The sequence below is a fragment of the Linepithema humile genome, chromosome 3, assembly GCF_040581485.1.
Source record: "Linepithema humile isolate Giens D197 chromosome 3, Lhum_UNIL_v1.0, whole genome shotgun sequence".
In the NCBI taxonomy this organism is placed as follows: domain Eukaryota; kingdom Metazoa; phylum Arthropoda; class Insecta; order Hymenoptera; family Formicidae; genus Linepithema; species Linepithema humile.
The window spans coordinates 28,595,795-28,619,995 of NC_090130.1; the positions used below are offsets into that span (position 1 = coordinate 28,595,795).

Consider the following 24,201-nt stretch of genomic DNA (forward strand, 5'->3'; position numbering starts at 1 on the left):
TTCTTATCTTAAAAGAAAATATGGAAGGTTTGCATCGTTGCCTTTTTTCCGCAATGCCGATTATACAGTTTATATCTTAAGGTTAGAGAAAGAGAGAGTAGTGTATTACATTTAAAAGAGAAACCAAACAACGTAATTTTATTTTTCATTTTAATTTAATTTTTACTTATAATTTATACGGCTTGCGGTTAAGGCAGACACTTTTTTGTGTTTGATATATTTCCGATAATTTATTGTTCAAATCTTTTCTGGATTCTGTCAAAGGCGCAACTCTATTGGTTTAATATGAATATTCGCGGTCCGATTATTTATTTTTAAATTATTCTACACTGTATATTTTTGTAATAATCTAATCACAAGTTTAACTAAGTTTCACACGTGAACAAAAGGATTTGTGTTAAATAATACTGATTATAGTGCTACAAATTGCGGCAATAATGGTGATATAATAATTTATAAGTAATATTATAATATTATTTTTATTAAAGATATAGTTACAATATATATTTCTTCGTAAAAAAAGAGAAAAGAGCGCAAAAAGAGAGAATAAATAGCGCGCGTTTGTGTATTTCTTTTTTGTTTTCTGTAATTTTTTAACAGAAGCAGATGCTGGAGGAGAGAGGAAAAAAATGTGTACAAAGGAAGTAATCGCATAATTTATATATTTGTATATACAGTCACTTTACAATGCGCACTTTGTTACACAATGTAGCTCGATTACTTTAGATCAGCGAACGCCAAGTGATCTCGGTAAAGACGATATCAAAGTAAAAAAACTAATTAATAAGAGGGGCGCCCTGCCGCGTGTATCTCTCGCGCAAAAACGATGGGCGACGACGCTGAGGGGATATTTAATGTCTGTCCACGCGAAAGCTTTCACAAAGCCTCTTCGACGTGATGCAGGACAGACCAAAGTCCCGCATTTTCACTACATATTTAATGTCGAACGCGGCTGTTCAGGTTTCCACATCGAGCTTAGAACATTCATTCGTTTGAACCACTGGCAAAGTTCCATTTTCTGGCATTAAACGAGCAGTGAGAATGCGAGACTTAATCTTTCATATTTTCGAAGGCAGCAAGTTCGATATAACACTCGATGATACGTGAACATTTCTATCATCAAAAAGCACTCTCCGTTCGAAAAAAAACATTGATCGTAGGATCTCTATATTGGCAGTAGCGTTAGTCGTATATTGCAACAGAAATGAATATATTCCTTTCTCTTTCTGTCCGCATCTTCCTCAACTCGTTAAAAGCGGCATTTTTATCAACTAATTGAATAGCAATAAATATTTGTAATGTAACGCTTCTTAAACTTATGACGTACTTAAAAAACTAAATATATAGGTTCGATATAAAAAAAAGAGGTATAAATAAAAGGTATAAATATTTTTAAATGTTCAGAAATATCTAAAGGTTTAATCTGCGAATCGAGTCTCGAGATGTGCAGATATACTTTTCCGTCATTTTCTTTTTTTTTTTTCGATTATAAATACGAGCAAGAATCGCGATTGAATCAAGCTGTTCAAAAATTCTGCTTCTCTCTGTCAAGTCTCTCCACTCTCGCTCGAGGGGGCACGTTACGTAGTCGTAAAGTGCATTTCGATATGTCAACGATAAGATAAATGGAGAAGGTAAAACACTTTCCAAAAGACAAAAATTCGCATGTCGAAAAGGGAGGGATATGTGTGCAAAGATTGCGCGCGATTGATATTCGCGTTGATTGCAGATATGATTTTCTTGGACAGCGATCGCAGTTGATCGATATGCCGTAGGATTATCGCAAATGCGGCATTTCATCATTTTAGTTACATCGTGGAAAGCCGTGAGGTAAAATGGATCAAACTCTTAGCGTCTTTACGAAGATAGTCGTCGTTCTAATCTTGATGAATTCTAAGAATTTTCGAATATATTTGTTACACATTTTACATCTCGTGATTGCCGGATTTTCACGCAGTAACTGGCATCTTCATGAAATACTGCACGTAAAGAACGTTCGAGGGTGAAAGAAATCCGACGATGTTCCGTCGTGATTTCACGTAAGCGTATTTTCCAAGCCTCGCATTGATGTTTCACACTTAACGTTGAGTTTAACATTGAAATTCACTTCTTTTATCATAAAGATGGTCTTTAATGTTGTCGTGAGATTTAGACGGATATATTTCATTAAATGTAGGATATCAATACGGGCTGAAATTACTTGAGGCTTGATTCACACTATTAGGGACGGATTAAGTTGGATTAACGCAGTAAAAAGTTTCAAAAAAACTACTTTGGGGCTAACAGGACAATAATTTTAACTTATAATCTTACATATTTCTTGTTATATTATTTATATTTAATTATAAGTAAATCTATTCTTAAATTAAACAACGCATTTAGTTATTTTATAAATTTTAATTAGTACTAAACATATTTAAACAATTATATTCTTAATATTATATTTTTTTCATGTTTGTCTAATTGGATAAACATAAATTTATGTATATAATTATCTCAAGAAATCATAATAAATTACTCAATTATGATATAAATCTTATTATTCTTATTATACTTAAAAATTTTAATTATCTATAAACTTTCAATTAAAGTTTTTCAAATTAGATTTTTGGGCTTCGAAATTGGATATGTTTTTATTTATTAATAAATATATAAAATATTATATGTATATGAGGATTCTTTTCGAAGCGTTATTGAGCCCATAGTTTGAATCAAGCCTGTTATACATTGTTTTTTTCCGAAGGTATTTTTAACGAACGATTTGCAATGATGATCGATATGGATCGATATGCGATCATAGACATTGAGTAGCCTTATCGATCGTTCGTTTAATGTTTCTTGCAGAAGCGAGTAATCGTTGTTTTCTTCTGTAATTAACATTCGCCAATATTCGTAGACTGTGAGTATTGCTATACTTTTTAAACCGAATTACACTCGGATTAGAAATTCGATTGCCAACAGTGTGATTTTGAATTGAATTCTTCCAAAGCTTTCTGGCTTAGTGATATTCCATCAATCTTTGTTTAATAAATATATGGTTATGCGAATTACATTATATTATGTTATTTTTTTCAATTCTTCGAATACACAATGTTACACGATATGATATTCGATATGTTTCGCGATCACACGCTGCATTTTTCATCACATTCCGAAGTTCATGCAATTATTATTTCATTCTTTTCGATAAACATATAAATATCAAACTAAATTTTTTAAATATTTCCTTGCATGTTTGCGCCCTCTGTACTAATTAATTTAATTCTCTTTTAGATCTGCAATGTTGGCAATCACAAGTGATAACATTTGCAACGCCTATTTCCGTTGCAACTGCAATGAGCATCTAAAGTGGATTTCATTGACGGTAGAAAACAGCAAAAATTCGACGGTATCCTTCCACGTCACGCGTTATCACGGGTTTTGTAGAAATGCACGTCGTTGGACGTGCCAGCGTTCTTCGGTATTTCTTGAAGGGTCCTTCGCACCGCCACGATCTTGTTTCCGATATTTACGTGACCGGAAAGAAGCGTGTTTGCCGCTTGTACTGCCGGTGATAATCACGTAAACATCCGTAATACCGAACGTTTCCAACCTGTCCTGTCATTTTCAACTACTTTCCGTCCACTCGCGCGTTGTTGGCTACAGAATTGCGTGAATTACTACCGAGAATTGAAGGTTCTTCTGACAAATGGCGCTTCGCGTCTCTACAAATCTTTTAAGATTAAAAAAAGAAAAGAAACTTACACGAGAATTCCTACTTTGATAATCTCGTAGAAATTTTATTCGTCGTTCCTTTGCGATTTTATTTTTCATTAGCGGAATGGACTTCAGTCGTGCGTATTTTACATTCTTCTGGCTAAAACAGACAACGATGGAAACGTTTGATGGTCTTTAAAATTATCAGTAACAGTTGCATATAAAATAATAATGAATGTACGACAAATTTAGGCATTTTGCTATTCCATCTGAAAGGGAAGAACACGTTCATATATTACTGACTTGACGTACGTGCGTGAATGCGTTGTGTGTGTGTATGTGTGTGTGTATATATATATATATATAGATTCATATATTATATATGTGTGTTGTGCATATAACGCGCGTTCTCTCTCAGAGTCACGCGAAAAATAAATGATGCGCATCGCGAGCATCGTTCGAAGGCTAATCCGTGAATTGGTTACAATAATTAGGTCGTTACGATGATCTTTAGGTCCGGTTATAGTTATGGTACACTCTAAAACGAATAATTAATTCGTTATTTAGCAGCGCGTGGAACTATTTACAGATCACTCGCGCAAACTTTCACGCACCGTTTTCTCTTTCTCTCTCACGTCACTCACGCACGTCTAATCGGTCGCTAATATTTCGGGGGTCAGTTACAGGCGGTCAGCAAATCTACGCTGCTACGCGTAGAACCACGCTGCTGGATCCTGTTGTAACGCAAGCGTGCATAGGTGTAGTTTTTCGAAGAGTATCCATTTGCGCTCAAATCCCACAATCGCGGGATTAGTCCCGTTAAAATTGTATCTCACGTGTCTCTAATTTTGGAATCGCACTTTTCGTTAGAATCAAGATGGAAGAAGATAAACAGTCGATTCACAAGTCGTTATGTATTTAATTTTAGCAAAATTTAAAATGTAAATCTTAACTTTTTGGCGATATATTATAATAAACGCATGAATATTACAAATAATATATGTAAACATTTAAATTAAAGGTAATTCTGAGAGAATTAAATAAGTATATGGGTCTTTTTTATTACTAATGCTTTTCTAGATTTGTTAATTTGTGAGATCTGAACACTAATGGACTGAGCTCACGCTGGCCATCAATTATGTGCCTACGCAATTTAATGTCGGTTCCGCTCATCAAATGGAATGTAGAGTCCTCTGTATATATATATATAAGTATGTATAATATATATTTATATATAATATATTTATTTTCTTGCGCGTATTTTGTAAAAAGCCTCCCCTATCTAAAAACAACGTGTTGTGTGAGTTTCGTTTACTACTGGCAATAAATCAACAAGTCCTTTAAAATACATTTCCTCTATTTCTGAAAAATCCACGGTCATTTTTAAATCTCTCTACCGAACACTCAAACATAACACCGATTTATCTTTTTTTTTTTTCGTTTTCTTTTTTTGTCATCGTTTTTCCCCCACTCGTCCACCATTTTAGTCAGTCTTGGCATCGTAAAACATTAAGGTGCTTCAGTACAACTTATAAGTATAGATTCTATAACGAGGGCTGTTTTTTTTTTTTTTTAAGCGACCCGACTTTTTTTTTTCTTTTTCTTGCTAAATTTGCGCCATTCGCGCGGATGTGTGTCTGCCATATACGTATACAGATAAATTCATACATATATTTTATGTATATTAATCTCGTCACCTTAAAAATATATTATTGTCTTTCGATGAAAACGTAGCACTTAACTCGCCGTTCACTCCTTCCCTCCTCGCTGCTCCTTCGTCTATTCGTATCGCGATGATAATGACGATCGATAACGTGTATTCGCAAAACGATCGATCGCCCGCAGCTGTCGTCTACACTTGAACTTCGATATTGTGGTCGGCTCGCGAATAGTGAGAAATTGAATACCGCTACGATTAAGTACTTTATCCCTTATTTTTTATTTATTGGATGGCTCTATAAGAAAGCAGTATTCGCCAGGTTCCTACAATACGCCGATAAAACTCTAGCAATGTCCGCACCTTTTACACGCAGCAGTGATAAAGTCACAGTTCTGATGCCAGTGTGATCTCCTCGAGGAGACAATACGGTATTTTAAAGTAAAAGTTTTCTCGTCCTGGGGTCATTCAGACTTTTAATCGCGCGAATAACGCTATTACTGGTTATAATTCTGGATTTACTTTTGGTCTTCATCGTTTTAAAGACGTTTGCGCTTAACACTGAAAATTGTAATTCCTGATTCTGGTCCTGTTGCGAGTTTAAGCTCTCCTCTTCCCAAAAATATCTCGAGTTATCCTTGAGAGAGTGAACGTTCCGGTTAGTTCTGGTCCTACGTAACTCTGGTTCTGTTGAGACGGTGGTCTTACAAGAAACATCAGACACAATGCCAGACTTCTGTGCGAAGTCTCTCCGATTCCATTCGCACTCCTGCGGGTATTCCCCCGCCCCCTTCAGGGACATAGTACTATGAGATATGGTGATTTAGCAAAACCGCTGTATCAAAGGTCCAGTGTGATTTGTACGAACGAGGTCCATCTTTGTATAACTTTGGCAGGAATCAACATGTCGCTCGGTTTCGATTGAAACATAATTCTCTTATGTATTTGTCATCGTTTCCTCGTTATACTGTGAGTTCAGTCTATTATTTCGTTAGGAACAGCAAAGACTCACTGAATCTCCAACGGTGATGGGATTGACGATCGTCGAAGTCGATTATCGCACTTATCGTTGTCGGTGTGTTTTTTTGGGCGATCGTCGATCTGCGTTGGCGATGGTTTGACGCGCGCGCGCATGCGCGAAAAGCTTGCATTCGAATCGCGATTTAACTCGTCGTTGACGGTGTCGTCAGATCGACGGGAGTGTTTGATGTCGACGTCGCATTGACAATCGTCAGAAGTGGAGTTCGTTATCATACATCGTTGTCGTGACAAAAGTCTATTCTTCGTCTGGCCAGCTGCAATCGCCGCTTGTCAATGATGAAGTCCGTCACGCAGCCCTTGATACCGCGGTGACCGGGCTTGCCGCCGACAAAAAGCTTGCCATTCGTCGTCAGCAGCGTTGTGTTCGTGGAAACTTTGACGGGCGCGTACTCGTCGACTTGGACCGTGCAAGCTTTTCGTCTTCTAGTTGCTCGAATGTGGTGGAAAACTCCATCGTCCACTTTCTCCTGTAATCAGATTGACAACGGTATGTGAAAACTTTGACAATTTGTAAGCACCATCATTTTTTTCAACAAGAAATTTGTTTCGAAAAAATCGTGAACATTATTTACGCGCTATTTTTTGTTTGTGCGGATTTTAGAAACAGATAACTCGCATTAGATGGATTTAATAAATATATTGTAATTCAAATAAGGTAGGCAAATTTTAGAAATAATTGTTTGAGAGAAAAAGTGAAAAGAAAAATGAATTGAAGTGTTCGAAAAGAGTGATTAAATTGATATAATAATACTTACCCTGCTCTTTACAGATATTTGCTCAGTTTTGCTTTTGTAAGTAAGCATCACGTGACCGCCGTGCAAGGACAAAATAAGGTGCTCCAATTTTCCCCTTCCCACCCACGCGATGAGACCGTCGGGATGTATCGTCCGTAATCGCAGCTCAAATTTATTCGATTGCTGTCCCCTGCGCCTGAATGAATACGTTTATAATAACAGCTGCCAAAGAGCTTGAGAAACACTCATGCCAATAATTCACATTACGAATTTATGTTCAGGTTTGCACGTTACGCTTAGACGGGAAATAAAAGTGAAACATTCTCTACGATTATTAGAATGACGTTCTTTGTTAATTGCGTGACGCGCTTGAGAACTGTTCATGAAAATCTCACAAGAATCTGCCCGTCTAATTGTATCTTTAGTTGCGACACTACGTTATTCTACGTTAATTACGTTCCCTATTGTATTCAAACAATCAGCTCCGTCTAGAGTGGTTGTCAGGGATGTAATTAGGAGTTGCCACACGATACTACGATACACAGGAAGATCTATCCCTCAAACGAGTACACCACAGCCATCTTTTTTTCTACTAGAAAACTTACTCCGTGTAATCGTAACTGTCGTATTCGTAGTCGACGTCCTCCTCCAAGTCGTAGTCGGAGTAGGACTCCTCAAAGTACTCGCCGAGGGTAGTGTTAGTTGAGTTAGTACTAGTTAGTGGTTACATAATCAGAAGGTTAGTGACATTAATCGTTAGCTAGGAGGCGCTAATTAGTTCTACTCTCGCTAGCGTCGACCGAGTGACGGTTACTAATTTCAAGTGCACCTAATCGAACATCCTAGAGGATGTGCCGCTGCGATCTAAAGTCATCCGGTCGTCGATTTCTTTAGGAACCCTAATCGACAATGTGTCACTCACCTCCTTCCGTAGCGGTGCTTAAACTGCAGGAAGTTGTTACCCTCGAAACGTACCGGCCGCTCTGATATCTCGGTGCCGGATACATCGTAGCCCATAACTGAAAGAAAATTTGCTCGCTTAATAACTTTTTAATTATAATACATAATTATTGATTATCAATTATTTTATTCGATTATTAATAAAAACAAATAAATCCGAAACTTCTAAGGATTGCAAGATATTTTTAGATCTCGCTATATTTCTGAAAAAAAAAACGGTAAGTAAAGTTTGTACATTAAAAAGTGGTGATTCGGGAAGAAAAAGCTTACAGAATTCGCAGTGCAGGCCGTTGTAACCGCTGGCGCACTTGCAGAGATAACTATTGAGAAGTGGAAGGCAGACCCCGCCGTTGTGGCAAGGGTTGTCGTTGCTAGGACACGGCAGACCGTCGTAAATCTCCGTGTTGTGTTGAGTAATATTCAGCGCGAGGTTCTGATATGTTTTGCCGTTTACCATTAGTCTCTGCACGGCGCCTACCAATCCGGTCCAGGCTCCGGACAGACGATGAACTTCTCGCCAGTGCCTAAGAAACCGAGCGATTGTGATTATTACACTTACTGCTCTAACCGCTAAATCAGCGAGGAGAACTTTTTTCTTCGTAAAGTCAAGTGGATATTGTAACATCCGTCTGTTAGATTATTACGATACAAGATGAGTATTGCAAAATCGAGAAGCGTGAGAATAAAAATGATTAAAGATGTACAACTCGATGAAAAAAAAAACTTACTTAACGCCACCGACGTAAAGCGGCATTTCCAGATTCAATTCCGTGAGTGGACTTCCGGACAATCCCCTGGCGACGGTTCCGTCGTCGAGTTGAAGAACTCCCTCTCTGCCGAGTCTGCTGATTCTCACGCAGTGCCAGACGTCCCGGCTAATCGGATCCGGCGATGTGATGTTCGCAATGCCACTTCCGAGATTGAATCTGAATTCCAGTTTGCCGTGGACCAAGTTCAGGCTGATAAAGTCACCCCGGCCGTTGTTCAGCTGGCCATTGTAAAGCAGAAGACCGTCGTTGGCGCGCGTGAGGAACCACAACTCGATGGAGAACGCTTTCGCGACGCCCTCCAAGCAAGGCAGCTCCAAATATCCATTGCCGTTCATCTCGGGAATCAGCAATTCCGTTAGCTCGGCGTCCACTAGGGATTTGAATAACCAAAAACAATTTAAATAAGAATTCGAAACAGTTAAAAAAAAAACAAGATTTTACTACATCGAAAGGACCCATACAGCACAGAACATTGCAATTACATTGCAGCAATGTTACAATCTTGCAAGTTGCAATGTAATATTGTTGAGACATTATTGCAACCTGTAATTGTAATATTTCATGAGAATGTGACAGCAACATTCCAGTAACATTGCAATAGCAATATTCGGTAATCGCTAGTTCGTTCGTTTACCGCTATGCAACGCGCGTTGCAAAATCTATCTCGTATTTAAGTTTTAGTCATGATGATTATATGAAACTTGCAAAGAGTGGCTAGTAAAATTAAAGACATAGTAATTGTTTTTATCAGTTTAATTTTTCTGATACGACCTCAACACAGGGAATTCAGATATTGAACTGATTGTTCAAAAATCGAACAGATAAATGTCCGAATAAATAAAAATATATGCAACATTATTCTAAGATTGCAATAACAATGCATTATTGCAAATTCATTACATTGCAATATTACTGTAATATTTCGTTACAATCTTCCTAAAAACGAACATTTTAACGTTGCTGCAATCCCACAGCAATGATGCAACAACATTTTGCAATGAATTTGCAATATTGCAACATTGCGATGAAAGATTGATGCAATGTGTATGCAATCTTTGTGTGCTGTATGGGGAGAGATCGCTGTAAGTCTCAGCAAAGACGTTTAACTTCTGGATATTCGGTAATAGTTTGCCGCCACTTACGGACTTCGCAGTGCTCGCCAGTTCTGCCCGGAGGACACTTGCAGACGTATCCGCCCTGCGGCAGGATGTCGCAGGTGGCGCCGTTCTGGCAGGGCTCCCCGATGCACGGGTCCAGCGACTCCTCGCAGTTCCTGCCGGTGAACTGCGGCGGACATATGCACCGGTAATCCGGCGGCTCGTACTTCTCCACCGCGTAATTCTCGTGGTCGTAATTGTTCTCGTACTCGAGCTCGTAATCGTAGTCGCATTTGCCGCTGACGCAGCGCTTCTTCGCGTTCTTCTTCATTCTCCTCTGGTCGATCGACGTGCAGTGGGAGCCGCGGCATCTGACGATGTTCACGCCGCCGTTGCCGCCCCTGTTGTTCCTGTTCTTGCCGCGCTTCTGTAATCTCCTGCAGTCCCGGCCGTTGCAGAGATCCTCCTCGAAGATCGGCTGGCACGTCGCGCCGTTCTGGCACGGCAGATTGGCGCACGCATTGTCGCCGCACTCCTTCACACGGTAGCTCTCGAGCACGTCCTTGTCGCGGCCCACGTGGAGATCCACGTTGATCCGATTGATCTTCAGCTTGCGTATGCAGCCGAGGAATCCGTGATTCGTGCCGATGTTGTCGTAAACTCTGTTGAAAAATTCGTGTTGTGATAAAAAAAAAAAAAAAAACGTCGTGTTTTTAAGAGTCAAATGAAAGTTTAACGCGGCATTCGCGAAAATATATTACTTCGTGTAATTGGTCGGCATGTTCCCGATGAAGGTGTCCTGATTCAAATCCAAGGATTTCAGCATCCCCTGACTCTGCCCGGCCACGTCTTCTCCGTCATTGAAGATCAGGACTCCATCCTTGTGATATCTCTTAGCCGCCACTCGATGGAAGGTTTTCATAGTCACCCTTTCCGGCGACATGAGTAGCACAGGTCCGTTTCCCAAGTTATATCGGAATTGCACGTATCTGAGACACGCGATCAATCGCAAGTTTTACAGATTAGACGCATTAATTCCGAATGTATTTAACGAAAAGCTTCTATTCAACATTTTTGCCAATATAGAAAATAATTACACACAGAAAAATACATACTGCATTTAAGTGAATATTACTTGTTTCAAGTATTTTATGAGTTCATATATCCGCAGATCTATCGTAAGTTCATCATAAGCATCAAATTTATTCAAAATATATTTTGATCCCAGTAAGTTTAATACTTCAAGAATATTAAATTGAAAAAAGAATTCTATTTGCTTATTAAATTAACCAAATCTGACTTTTCTTCGATACAGTTTTATAACATTCTTCGTCAACAAACAATTACTTCTTTCGAGTATATGATAATGAGTTTATCAAAAATTTGTGATGAGTATATTTTAAGATTATTATCAAGAAAATATTCTTTATTAAAAATAATTGTTCCTTAAAAAAAGAAAAGTAAGCCGAGTAATTACTTTTCTTAGCAATAGAATGATATTTTTCTGCGTGTAGATAGAATATTATCTTGTACTCTTCTCTAAATTAAATTACGCGGTGCAAAGAAGCTGCAAGCATTGATTATTGGCGATCTTTAAACAGTGCGTTTTGGATAATGAGAAATCGTCACGGCAAAGATACCGACCCGTCGACAATGGCCAGCGAAACAAAGTCGCCGGTGCCGTCGCTCTTCTGCTGATTGTACAGTATGATTCCGTTGTCGGCGTAAGTTTTGAATTCAACCTCGATGCTGAATTTATGATACGCTTTCAGCCGGTTCATCCTGACGTAGCTTTTGCCGTCAAAGGAGGGTATCTCGTAATCCCGCTTGTTGATCTCCTCGTCGCACAGCAGCCCGGTGTAATTCGGCCGGCAGATACAGACGAAAGTTGCGCTGGGCAAGTCGATACACGTCGAAGTCATGTGACAGGGATACGAGAGGCACGCGCGAAATTCCTCGGTCGGCGTCACTGGCACATAGTTGGCTGACGGGGGGCAAAGAATTGTACAAATCTTTTTAAAATAAATATTCATCGCATTATTTATGGTTAATTTGAAGTGGACATTGTTTTGAAAGAAATATTAATACGAAATTTAATCTCTGGAAATATTTGATAGACGATGAAAATAATAATCCGGCGTGTATAATTCCTATTTTATCGTACCGAAGCACTCCTGTCGGTCGCTGGTTTCTGCATAGCCCTCGGTACAGACACATCCGCCGTTTGAACATTCGCTATTGAGTATTGTGCAATCCTTGTCGTCGGTGCAAAGATCACCCAGGAGAGCTGCGACCACTCGAATCGTCGCTGGTGTTGCCCGAGCTGCAGCTATTCCTGTAAGAGATAATCTCTCCGTTATCTACGTACAAACATACTTCAAAAGTTAACATCAAGTATATCGTAATCAATTTTTGTTTGTTGGGAAAACAGTTGAGAGAGAGAGAGATTATATATATATAAAAAAAACATTTTAATTCAAAAGTTAAACATTATTTTAACATAATTTTATGGAAAAATAAAATTTGTGTATGAAATATTATGTTAAATCGATGCCGAGCAAATGTACGGCGGCTGTTGAATTGTTTAATGTTAATTTAGAATTAGACAAATTTACACAATTTTGTTACTGAATATTACATACTTTGCTTCAAGCAATTTTAGTCAATCAAGTTATTTTTATACACTATGTTATAAGCGATTTAATTATGTTAATCTACAATTAACGGAGTAAATCGACAATACAGTTAATATACATGTTATTATATTACAAATTTCTAGTTAATTATCAATTGTTTTAACAGAGTGAACAGTTTTATATTTCAAAATTGTATAAAATCCCCAACAAAAGCCGCAGGTTTAGAAAGTTAGCAGCGCCTTTTTTAAAATGTATTAAAAAATTGTTTACTGTTTTACGTAACTTTTTCCATTTTATTCGATAAAAAAAGTACATTGTTGAAAAATCTAGCCTACAAAAAGTTCAGAAGGGGATGTATTTTACCATGTTTTAAATGATCTCTGTCGATGGTGATGGTTTCTTGATGATCTCGATGGGTGTAATAATACCGTGGGTCCGGCTCTGGTACCAAGAGATGACGCGTGGATTTCGACAACGGAGAAATAGCGGCCGCTGGTTGAGTGTACTGTACAGCCGTATATCTCTTAACGGGGAAGTCCGTGTTAACCATGGGATCGTCTGAAAATGATTCGGAAATCCCGGTTTTGCTATTATCTTCCCTCATCGCGCTATCCGCCGGACTTTCAATTCAATCAAGGCTTGTGATCGAGAGGCTTCGTCGCGAGAATTGTTTAATAAAAATATGTAAGCAAATTTTTATCTCAATGTAGTCTCTCTATTTTTTATAGCATTGAAATTGATAAAAAGTTGAGTTCCGAAATGCATATTTAGAGAAATTTAAGAAACGTTTTCATTTATGTACTATATTATATTATTAAAATGATATCCGGAAAAAAAGATTAAATTTTTAGCGTGAAAATAAAAAATGCTATATTATAATAACAAATATACTTTTAACAACTGGCAAGCGGTTAAAAAATCGGCCACGAGCCCTGATTTTAATCAGTTTCTGTAAAGATCTTTTCAGTGGCATATAATATTACATACGATAACATTAATAACCGAACAGGATTCGCATTTTGTCACTACGTATGTGTGCGTGTGATGAAATTTCATTATAAAATTATTAATTTTCCCTCATTAAAAGTCATAACGATGTTGACGCATATTATATGTGTATGATGAAGAGAAATTTTTCCTCCTCTTGAATTTTCGTTAATTAATTTTGAAATGTGGTTCTTGTTCAAAGAGACAAAAAGGCACAATTGGAAAAATAATTGATTTATTCTACTTTTGAAAATTAATAAAAATTTTGCGGGAGGCGCTCTGTTCTAACGCACGGCATTATAGAGAAAGTTGCGCGCTCTTTGATAAAATATTTTCTCTATACAGAGGCTTTGTACATACTTTGTATATATTTTCTGTATACGAAGTGAGTGGAGAATAAAAGAGATATTTATTTTAAATTAAATTACAAATTTTTCTTTATATTTGAATAATTATCGCAAATCAATTTACATTTATACTCTCGTAATTTAAAACATCCCATATTTGAGACTACTTTTTAATTTTAAATAATATTTACGATGTTAAAACAATATAAACAATGTTTACGATGTACAATATATGTGCAATATTACTTTTATTAAAATTAATATTTATATAGTAATAATTTTTGACAAAAATGTTATGAAAATCTTCTGAACAAATTTTCTAAAAAAAAAAACATTTTTGAATTTTTGAGCAAAATTGTTGCTTCACGATTGTATTTCGTGTTTTTGAAAAATCTCAGTAGAACAAATAAAAGTCATCAATCGTTCAGTGAGCCTTTTATAGTGATTTAAGTTGGATGAAAACCACGTTTAAAGGCTCTAACAAAAACTCGAGTTGTTGAGAACCGTTTCAGGAGTTTCCCTTAATCTCTCCTGACTGCTCCGTATCTTTCTGCTTCCTTTTTTTCTTTTTATTATCTCCGTGAATTCCGGTTTAAAAAATACCATTCTTCATATCAAGATGAATAAATACAATCCGTTATCTTCTAACTTTAATCTGAAAAATTCTTTACTTTCTCTTTGCAAAGAAATCTCTCATGAGTTTTACGACAATTTTGAATTAAATTGCAAGAGATTAATGCAAAAAATCTCCTATTTCGATTAACTTAAAGTATTGAAATCTAAAATGCAGTTCAAACTTTGTCCACTTCATTTTCTATCTTCATTTCAGATTAGATAAATGGCGCTTCTCAATTACGATAACTCCATGCATCACAATAGGACATTCAATCCTACTGTATTAAACAAATTATAACTTATATATTTCTCCTACTTCGTTCTCATTCGTACGAAAAGGATTCGCGTCGCGCGGACGTCTGAACGTCCGAAGAAGAACGGCGTGACGACGGTGCGTCGGAGTTCCTCTAAATAATGAAAATCGAAAAGCTAATTCTATCGACTCGGAGTAACGCGAAACTGTTAACAGGAGTCGGAGCGGTCTTGATGGGATTTTAATTACTTTCCAATTGCCGCGTTGCTTCCTATTACTGCCCGTCGAGGACTTCCGCTATTTTTTTCTCGACAATCGTCCGCTACTCATCCCCCCCCCCCCAACCCTCTCTCACCCTCCTTTGCTTTCAAATCCGCTTGCTGCCGAACGCACCATCTCACGTTTATTTGTCTGCGTATAATATAATCGATTCGTTTATTTATTTCCGACGGTGAGAATGAACTTTTCCTCACTATTGCGTGCTGTCGCTACTGCAAATATCTCTGACTTTTCTCCGCCCTGAGCTGCTTCAGTTCCATTTAAGGAATGAAGATCCCGAGCGATCGGATGCGGCGCGGAAATACAATCCGACATTTTACGATCGGCGAATCTCTTCCACTCTCTCGCCGATAGATATTTTTATCAGACTTAAAGCGCGTTTGTACGGCTCGTGAAATACATTGATCGACGTCGCTTCGTGATGCATGTTGCGCTCCGCCAGCTACAAATGTAACAGAGAATTGATCGGCCGGTACCAATTTCCGATTGAGGAACTTTTCATTTACGTTATATAAAACACTCTGCGGAGAATCAGCGACTTCTAGCGGCTAAAATTTTTCCAATCAAACGAAACGAGCGTTGCGCCCTAACTTTTTATTAATAAATTTTCATTAGTCGGAAAAAATTTGAAGACTAGAATCGATCAAGCATGAACTAATTCAAGTTTCCGCACCTACAGCACATCGATGTTAACTCTATATATATATATATATGTATTGATTTATCGCTTCCCCCGCCAGTTAATTTAAAGACGCCGTCTTTGACGACGTCTCGAACATTCTCGCAATGAAGAAATAAACGTCGATCGTGTCCGTGATCGAGCTCGCCGGCGCGCGACCCCGATATCATCGCCCCCTCGCCGGTAACCCAATCATTATAACTCGCGCTTGCGTCACGCTTGCAGGACGCTCGGGCCGTCCGGCGACCAATCGCCCGTCTGAGAGAATCCTCCGGAGACATCCTCCCGCGACACGGCATTCCTTTCTCCTCGGCAAGCCGAGGAGCGGACCGTCGCGAGAAATTACGGCATGCATTATTTACAGGCTCCAAAGTGCCGGCGCCCACATCGTCCTGTCATTTCTCCCTCGCCTATCGCCGTTCCACCACCTCGATCCCTTTCGATGCGGTCGAAAGGGATGGAAAAAAGAGAGAAAGAAAAAAAAAAAGAGTACATGGAGAGGACAAGGACTTCCGCCGACCTTCCGACGAAGTCGGCGTACACTCGATGAAACTGCCCGGAGAGCGAAGGAGAGTGCGAGAGAAACGGCGAGAGGCGGATCGAAGAAGCAAAGAGAGAGAGAGAGAGAGAGAGAGAGAGAGTCCGCGAGGACGGTGTAATCTGATTTATGTTTGACTCCGGAGGACGAGCGCCCCGAAGAAGAACTTTTTAAGAGATTGACTTCCAGCGAGAAAGCCAGACGCGGGACCCGGTTAAAAGTCAGCGCGGGGGCGGGGGGGGGGGGGGGGATGGGACGGGGCTGAGCAATCGAAAATAAGGGGTCGAGGTTGGCGGGGCGAACGGGAGACTTTAATAGATTCCGACGTTTCGCTCCGCGAACTTCGTCAGAGGCTCGGAATATCTTGAGGGGGCGCGAGCGAAGAGATGAGCGCGGAGGATCTCTCTCTCTCTCTTTTTTTTTTTGTGATACTTTTTGCACGGTTTATCACGCGGGTTAAATTCGTCGGTCTGATTGAGTTCGGGCTCCGAATTTAATGCCGGGAATAATCAACAGTTGGCGAAATTGGATCGCGATCGCAGGCCGTTTTAAAGTTGTTTTGTAATTAATTGGAAAACTCCCGCTAATGACGCGTGCGCTCGCTATATCCATCGCAAAGATGAACGACTGATCGTGTAGCGGCGATCGCACGGAAAAGTTGAAGCAATCCGCATCATTTCGTGGCTTGGAAAATAAAAAAGAATAATACAGTCGGAGCGGAATAGTTTATTCTACGTTCCAATATCGATAACGAAGAATTCTTCGCTGTTAAATGAAAAAGGGGTTTCTTTATAAAAATATTATAATTTTTAATCTTTTGAAGAAAAGAAAGAGATAATGTTGCTCGAGGAATCCTCTGCGTTTGCGCCGATAAAACCGTCGCGATCGGTAGTTTCGGAACGTAATTTTGTCGTAAAGTATCTCCTCGCGGAGTAAAAGAGGTTATGCGAGTCGCACGGGGTTAATGCTCGTGGCTGGACCGCTGGACTGCCAGTTACCGTTTCTGGATGTCGGTTCTTCTCTGGACACGTCCCACGGGCGCCACTTAAGACGAGATCATGCTGGAAGCCCGCGGTGATTTAGTTAGAGCCATCTTCGACCTTCGCTCAGTTTCGCGAGTTAACGTTCGCCAACTTTCTTTACGTGGGTGCGCAGCGGTCGATTCCTCTCCGGAGTTGCTTTATAACGTGACGATTAAGCGGATCTATCAGCATTCCAACCAAATCTCCATACTTTTCTCGCGAAAATAATGCACAGTCGTTGAGCAATTTGAGAGAAACGAATGTTGGATGTAACGCGCGCTAAATATACGAGTGCATAAATATTAATCTACAAACATAAACATAATTGTGGATTACTGTTGTGCGAAATAATTTTGCACGCTATACGAAACAAAAGTAGATAGTTAATTTGAATTTAATTTTTAATCAACTTTACACAATTTGACTGCTTTCGCGTTCCATCACTTGCGATCTCTTGCATGTGGATTTTTTATTCAAAAACGTCAGCGAGTTATGCCGACAAATAGTGACGATTGCGGTGATCATGATATTAATACTTTTTGCTATCTTTTAAATTTCTGTCGAGATTTCAGTGTAAAACTTGTTGTCAACTTCAAGTCTGCGAATTCTACTTACTTTGCTTCCTTCGTTCCTTGGTTTGGCTTCCTTAGCTCGATTAGTTAGTGAATGGATTAAATTTTCCGCGTATTCGTGTATTAATCACAAATGTTATTTACAAAAAAACGTTGAAGATGTGCGGCTGATTAAGAAAGCAAGCAGAGTAGCTTCCGGTTACGGGTGCGGGGGTTATACAAACATATATATACATGTCAGTAGGAACTTGACGAGTTTATTATCAAGTTTGGATACAAAGTGGGCTAAGTCTATTAGGACAAGAGCTGGGTATTTTCGTAATCGGGCTTTTCCACGGAGAGAGAATTCACTAACGCTTTCAACTTGTCTCTATTTTGTTTCTCAGCTTTCCTTTCTATGCAATGCCCTATTTACGTAATCTATATTATTCATAAACCGATGTCACAGAGTGCGCGGTCGTCCGATTGCTCCATTTATTAAGCTGTAATCCTCCCGACGGGATTTCGACGATAACAATTATTTACAGTTGCACATCGCTTTCTCGCAGAAATCTAGCATTTGCAGACAGCGTCGATATTTCGAGAGCCGTCTCGGTTACTTAAATTTTCTTCAGCAATTTACAAAAAAACAATAAATCGCCAAATCACAGACAGGGTTAATTCGGGCTGTCAGAGCAGCTCAGTCTACACAACCCGGCGATCTATTATTTCGTATGCACTTAGAGATAAATTATGCGCTTCGTAAAGGTGTTATCATTGCATAACTTCTCTCAAAATCCTACCACCGACACGTTTCTCTCTGTTAACATCGTTCACAATATTTCTTACTACAAGTTACGAGTTATCGAGCTTCTCGATTTTGCCTACGAGCTAGCTACCAACGTTCATTCGCAGCTCCTTCGCTAAAGTGTGCAAAATTCGTCTACTCGTTACAAGCGCCGCGCTGCGTACGCGATGTTCTCGGGGCTGCGTGTGACGCGCTTTCTTTCAGTAGCGTAGGACGAAAAGCGACCTGTTCGGCGGAGTACGTTCAGTGAACCCACCTCTGCAATGGCCGAAGGCCTGCGTGACCACGTCGGCCTGATGGCGGCACGCGTAGAGCCGCAGCTCGCACTCGTTGTCGTAGGTCTGCCCGTCGCTGCCGCACACCGGCACGGACGATACGTCCGCCGGGCAGGAGGACGGACAGACGCAGTGCGCGCCGCCGATCTCCGAACACTGACCGCCCGAGTAGCATTCCAGCTCGTTACAGGACGTCGGTATCGGTGGTATCGTATCGGCTGCGGAGCAAAGCGGATTAACGCCGCGTTAATAAAATTACAATCCCATCGCGTGGCTGGACGACGCGACACGCCAGGGGACACCGCCAAGTTCTCAACAGGTTTGAACATTGTTACGACATTGCGACGTGTCGGAGAGGTAATATCGATAATTGATTGTAAGATAAATGAGGTGGATTGTCTGAAAAGATTAATGAATAAATCCGCCTCATCGTTTCCGCGACGGTTTTTCAGGGCTGTAATTATGTTTTGGACACCGATCGGTATTTCATTTGTCGTAATAAAGTTAGGCAATCATCTCTTTACGTAATACCTGCGTAACATCCGGTGGGCGTGAGTATCTTGTTATGGTCATTGCAGATAGTGCACTTTTGTCCCTGAATATCCGGCTTGCAGACGCAACGTCCTGTCATCTGTTCGCAGTCCTCCCTGACGGAGCCGAATAGCGAGCAACCGCATGCTAAATTCGGACAGAAAAGGTGATTTATATTCACGTGTGACAAGTAATTAGAGGATTGCATTGTCAAACACAATTAATTATCACCCCAAGCGGCGTCTTCACTTATGTATAAAAAAATAGTCATTTCGTTTCATCGCGAGCGATTGTATGTCAACGGTTGAAGAAAAAGACGTATTTATTTTGGAAAATAAGCGTTTTCAGGACGCTCTAATTGAAGCGAAAAGAAAGACACGTTAAACCAACGAGCTTTGACGGCTGCAAGAATCGCGATACATTTTCCACATTTGTCTTGCTTCATTAATAAGTACGCTAAGTAAAATTCTCTTCGCCGAGCACTGATTCCGAGCTTACGTATGCATCCCGGATGACCCTCGCTAATCTTCGGCAATCCCCAGTAACCCGGCATACACCTATCGCACTTGAGACCACCTACGCCCGGCTTGCATTCGCATTGACCGGTTTCCGGGTTGCAGGTGTCGGATACGCTGCCGAGTCTATTGCAGTTGCAGAAACTCGGACAGCCCGCGCCGTCCGGGCCGAGCGCGGCGGTCTTCCCGTCCGGACAACAGCCGTGCCACGAGTCCGCACATTTCACCACCTGGATGCCTTGAACTGGAACAGCACGCAATTCTCACAATCCTTTAATGGAACTTTCTCGCGGACAAGCGAGCTCTGCGCTTCTCGAAAATGTGAAATTTAATATAAATGAAAATTCGAAAAACCGACACGAGCTACCTGCAGTTAACGTAAATTGATACTTTTCGATATATTAGTGATTGACGGACGGTCGATCTGAACCGATTAAAGGTTTGATCGCGCTGACCTTTTTTACAGCAACGAGCGAATCGCGTCGTCTGGTGGCAATAAGTATTGCTGGGGCAGTCTCTGCGTTCCGGTCCGCTGCCACAATCGTACTCTTTGCCCTCGGAGTCCACTATTGGAGGATCGCCGTTGCATGGTTTGACTTCCATGCCTGTACAAACGTTATCGTATGCGTTAGAAAGTTGTCGATTTAAAAAATTTTTTTTCGATAAATAAACAGACGTCTCTTAAATTTGACTTGACAAATTATTGTGTATCTGAAAAAAAAAAAATTAACTATGTCGCAAGAGGCCAATTTTCCTTGAGCGAGTTCAAAGAATTTGCGCATTAACGAAACTTAATTTACTATTTGTTAGTGAAAGCGTGGGAAGAGTCGATTGTTAAGTGTCGCAAGCGTTGAAAGATATCTTTTTTCCCGGAAGCAAATTTCGTTAATCTGCCGTCGCTCTTCAATCAACCTTGGCAAAGATCGAGGGGTCTCAGCCGTAGCTCCTGCTGCCGCTGGCAGGCCTCCATCTTCATGGCGCAGAGAGAGGAGTAGGTCCTGAGATCGCTGCCGCAGACTGGCCGCATGTTCTCCTGCGAGATGGACGCGCAGTCGAATCGGCAGCTGCACCTGGGAAACTTGTCCGGGCCGAGCTCGCAGGTCGCCTCGAAGTCGCAGTGGATGTCCTTGCAGGCCTCGCGCTCCTGCGTGCTGGTTATGTCGGCGATGGTGGTGGCCACGCGAGTCGCTGCCGGCGTCGACTTGGTCGCTGTTAGAAGCGGTCGGAGAGCGGTGGTTAGAGCGGTTTGTCGCGTCGTTAGAGAGCGTTTAGCAACCAAATCGCTGGTGACATGCGGTTAACGCGTTTCAGGCATTAAGTAATCTCGGGCGTCGTAATAAGCGTCTCGCACGCTGATAGCGATTGTTTCGTGCAAACTATTTTCAATTACGCGCCATCGTCTTACTGTGCGCGAACGGCAACTTCTCGAGATTACGGAGGGGGCATGTATGAAACGTCTCAAGTTCTACGGAACTTCATAAACGTGCCTCGCGCCTCAAGCGTTGCGCTCAAAGGGGGTTGCGGCTCGTGTCGCGTCAGACACGTCGAATGCATGAGCGCGTTGTCAAATCGCAATATGGCTTTCGCAAGATGCTCTAAATATTTTCAAGCGTCAAGCGCGTCGGTCGCTTACGGCTGATTTTGAATCTCGACATCGGAGATTTGATATTCAAATCATGCTCTGCTCGTTGCTACAAAAAATCTATCCCGACACATTTTATTAACACGCTTCCATCAGCGACACGGTTGAAAGTTAATTGCGATTTTCACGAACTCGGCGGAGGATTCGCGCGCACAGCAACAACAAGAACAAGTAATAAAATTTTCGAAAACATACTCAACGACGCCAAATGCTCGCTGCAGTCTCCGTAAAATGTGACGTACAACGTCGGCAACTTGGGCTCTCTGCCGCAAGCTGCTCGCTGCAGTTCACACTCAGATGGATAAGTTTTCGCGTCGCTACCGCAAACGAGCTCGCCGCTGCTCTCCGGACAGACTTCCGGGCACACGCATACACCTGCCACACAATGCGCGCCGTGCTCGCATTTCATCTTCGCGCACAGCTCTGGAAAACGTTCAATTTTCTTTTCTCACCTGGCTCGCAGTACGTAGATTATTATCATAGAGACGTCTAGATTTGGATAATTCAACGAAATGTTTAACAAAGCCTGGCGGCTTTCAAAAAAAAAAAAAAAAGATATTTCAAAAGTATCAAATTACTTTTTTTTTTTGCGGAAAAATAATGTTTCTCTTTTTCGCGGAGTGGAAAGGAGTGGGAAAGATCGCTACATTTAATCGTAAATATTATACATCCAAGCTTATTACATTATGTAGCACATTTACATGACAATATATGTTACTTACCGCAGTCGCCAACATAGCTGATGTTGATAAGAGTTTGGCTGGTGCACGACGCCCTTTTCAAGGCGCATTCATCTTCATAGGTTACTTTATTGGATCCGCAAACTTCCTTTGCTTCAGCCGGTTCTTTCACCTGCGCATAATTATTATTAGTTGTGACAATGATTAATTAAGAAGAAAATCACAAATCCAACATTTAATCATTTTAACGTAAAATCTTTGCTTCATTTTACCACTTCAATCGTCAAACATGAAATAGGTGATATATTTTAAATAGAAACATGTGTCATTTATTCTACATCTTTTCCATTTCCATTCGCTTTTCGAAACAAAAAATTCTGGAAAAAAAAGCGAGAGCGCATGGTTGCGGCAAAAGAAAGTGTGAAAAAAAGGCAAAGAAAAGATATGAAATTAAAAGTCAAAAGTAGAAGAGGAAGACATGTCCTGCATGTCTCACTTGTTGCGCGCAACAGAGGTGCAAGGAATGCATGGACTGTGCATTTGACGGACAGCGACGCGGGACTGCAGGACAACCAGGGAGGATGTGGGAGGATGAGGGTGACGCGGCGCAATAACACAGGAAAGAGCGAAACTTAATTAGCTCGGCCATCATATTCACGGCTCCTCTTGTTTGCTTATTACGCCCGTGCTTCATACACTCGCCGCCCGTCGCCGGTCGCCGCATCGACAAGCCGATCGCTTAACAGCGGAAATGAATTACGCGACGAAAATTGGGGACGGCTCTGTTTCCTCGCGAAACGTATAACGCGCCCGCTCGATTGCTAAGCAATCTCCTAATTTTAAGTCAACGAACGAATACGCAAAACTGCAAATATAATTGGCGACTATTGATTATTTAATTAGCGGACAACGAGTTGGCAGTTGTATTTAAAATATAATTAATATGCGAGTGGTACAATGAATTATTCGACGGTAACAATTACGAATGTAATTAATAATTTATGTAAGTAATTTGCATCTTCTGCCGGGGCACCCGATGTAATATGATTATGCAAATAGATGTACGCGCGCGCTAGCGCAGGGAAAAGCCTCATTTGATCTAATTGGAATTCGAGGGAAAGCTATCCGCGTGCGCGCGGATGGCTGCGGGTCGTTTCGACGAGAAAGACGATAGTTATTATTACGATCGTTCAAAACAGAGGCGTATCCGGCGTATGCGGGCTGCGGTGAAGCTTTCGCATGAGAAGGAGGGAGAGGGAGACGTCCGTATGATTTAATTACCTCCCTGTTAAGTTTAATTGACGCCAGTCAGTTCATTTTCTGAGATAATCCGCGCGGGCCCGCGTGGCTCGTGTTTCACCAAGAGGATTATTGCATGCAAACGCGCCCATCGCGCATGTTTTCTGCGCACAACGCTCTGTCTTGAATTGAGGATAAAGCCGTCTCACTTGACATCCGAACGGCGAAGTCATCGACTCAATTTCAAATGCATCTGTCGCGATGATTCTCTCTCGCGTTGTAGATAAAATTGAGAAAGCATCGGTTTATAATAAAATTTTCAGTTCAATCTACATTTATTAATCTACTTTGCGTAAAAATTGCGAAAAATTAATTATTAATTTTAAATTATATTTTGTAACGAATTTCTCGACGCGATAAAAATCGCGTGGCGCGTACATCAGAGATTTAACGCGAGTTCGAATAATTAGTAGCGATTTAATCGATCGCTCCGGTCGAGTAAATTGATGTCGTCGCATTATCCATCTGATGCACGTTTCAGAATTCCCATTGCCGATAGAGAGCGAGAGAGAAAGAGAGAAAGATCCTTATCGTTGGCTTGCTGATACCATTCGATAAGCATCCGTGACCGACGGACGAACTTCTTTTC

General features: G+C 40.7%; 1 protein-coding gene across 7 annotated transcripts in view; it reads right to left on the minus strand.

Annotated features, from left to right (window-relative positions):
- Window positions 1–645: 645 nt before the first annotated feature.
- LOC105676680 (agrin-like) overlaps window positions 646–24,201 on the minus strand; it is a 332,792-nt gene continuing 309,236 nt past the window's right edge. For 3 of the 7 annotated variants that reach the window (XM_067351405.1, XM_067351407.1, XM_067351408.1), the window contains 18 exons: window positions 22,356–22,485; window positions 21,829–22,056; window positions 20,904–21,200; window positions 20,447–20,596; window positions 19,975–20,235; window positions 19,477–19,623; window positions 18,927–19,163; window positions 12,955–13,149; window positions 12,120–12,290; window positions 11,600–11,939; window positions 10,717–10,944; window positions 10,001–10,617; window positions 8,817–9,228; window positions 8,359–8,612; window positions 8,051–8,147; window positions 7,734–7,841; window positions 7,150–7,324; window positions 646–6,861 (listed from right to left, as the gene is read on the minus strand). In XM_067351405.1, the coding sequence (XP_067207506.1) occupies window positions 6,604–6,861; window positions 7,150–7,324; window positions 7,734–7,841; window positions 8,051–8,147; window positions 8,359–8,612; window positions 8,817–9,228; window positions 10,001–10,617; window positions 10,717–10,944; window positions 11,600–11,939; window positions 12,120–12,290; window positions 12,955–13,149; window positions 18,927–19,163; window positions 19,477–19,623; window positions 19,975–20,235; window positions 20,447–20,596; window positions 20,904–21,200; window positions 21,829–22,056; window positions 22,356–22,485 (4,305 nt within the window). In that variant the 3' untranslated portion in view covers window positions 646–6,603. The remainder of the gene's footprint in view (window positions 6,862–7,149; window positions 7,325–7,733; window positions 7,842–8,050; window positions 8,148–8,358; window positions 8,613–8,816; window positions 9,229–10,000; window positions 10,618–10,716; window positions 10,945–11,599; window positions 11,940–12,119; window positions 12,291–12,954; window positions 13,150–18,926; window positions 19,164–19,476; window positions 19,624–19,974; window positions 20,236–20,446; window positions 20,597–20,903; window positions 21,201–21,828; window positions 22,057–22,355; window positions 22,486–24,201) is intronic. The other 4 variants (XR_010889146.1, XM_067351410.1, XM_067351409.1 and 1 more) reach the window with 4 other exon arrangements.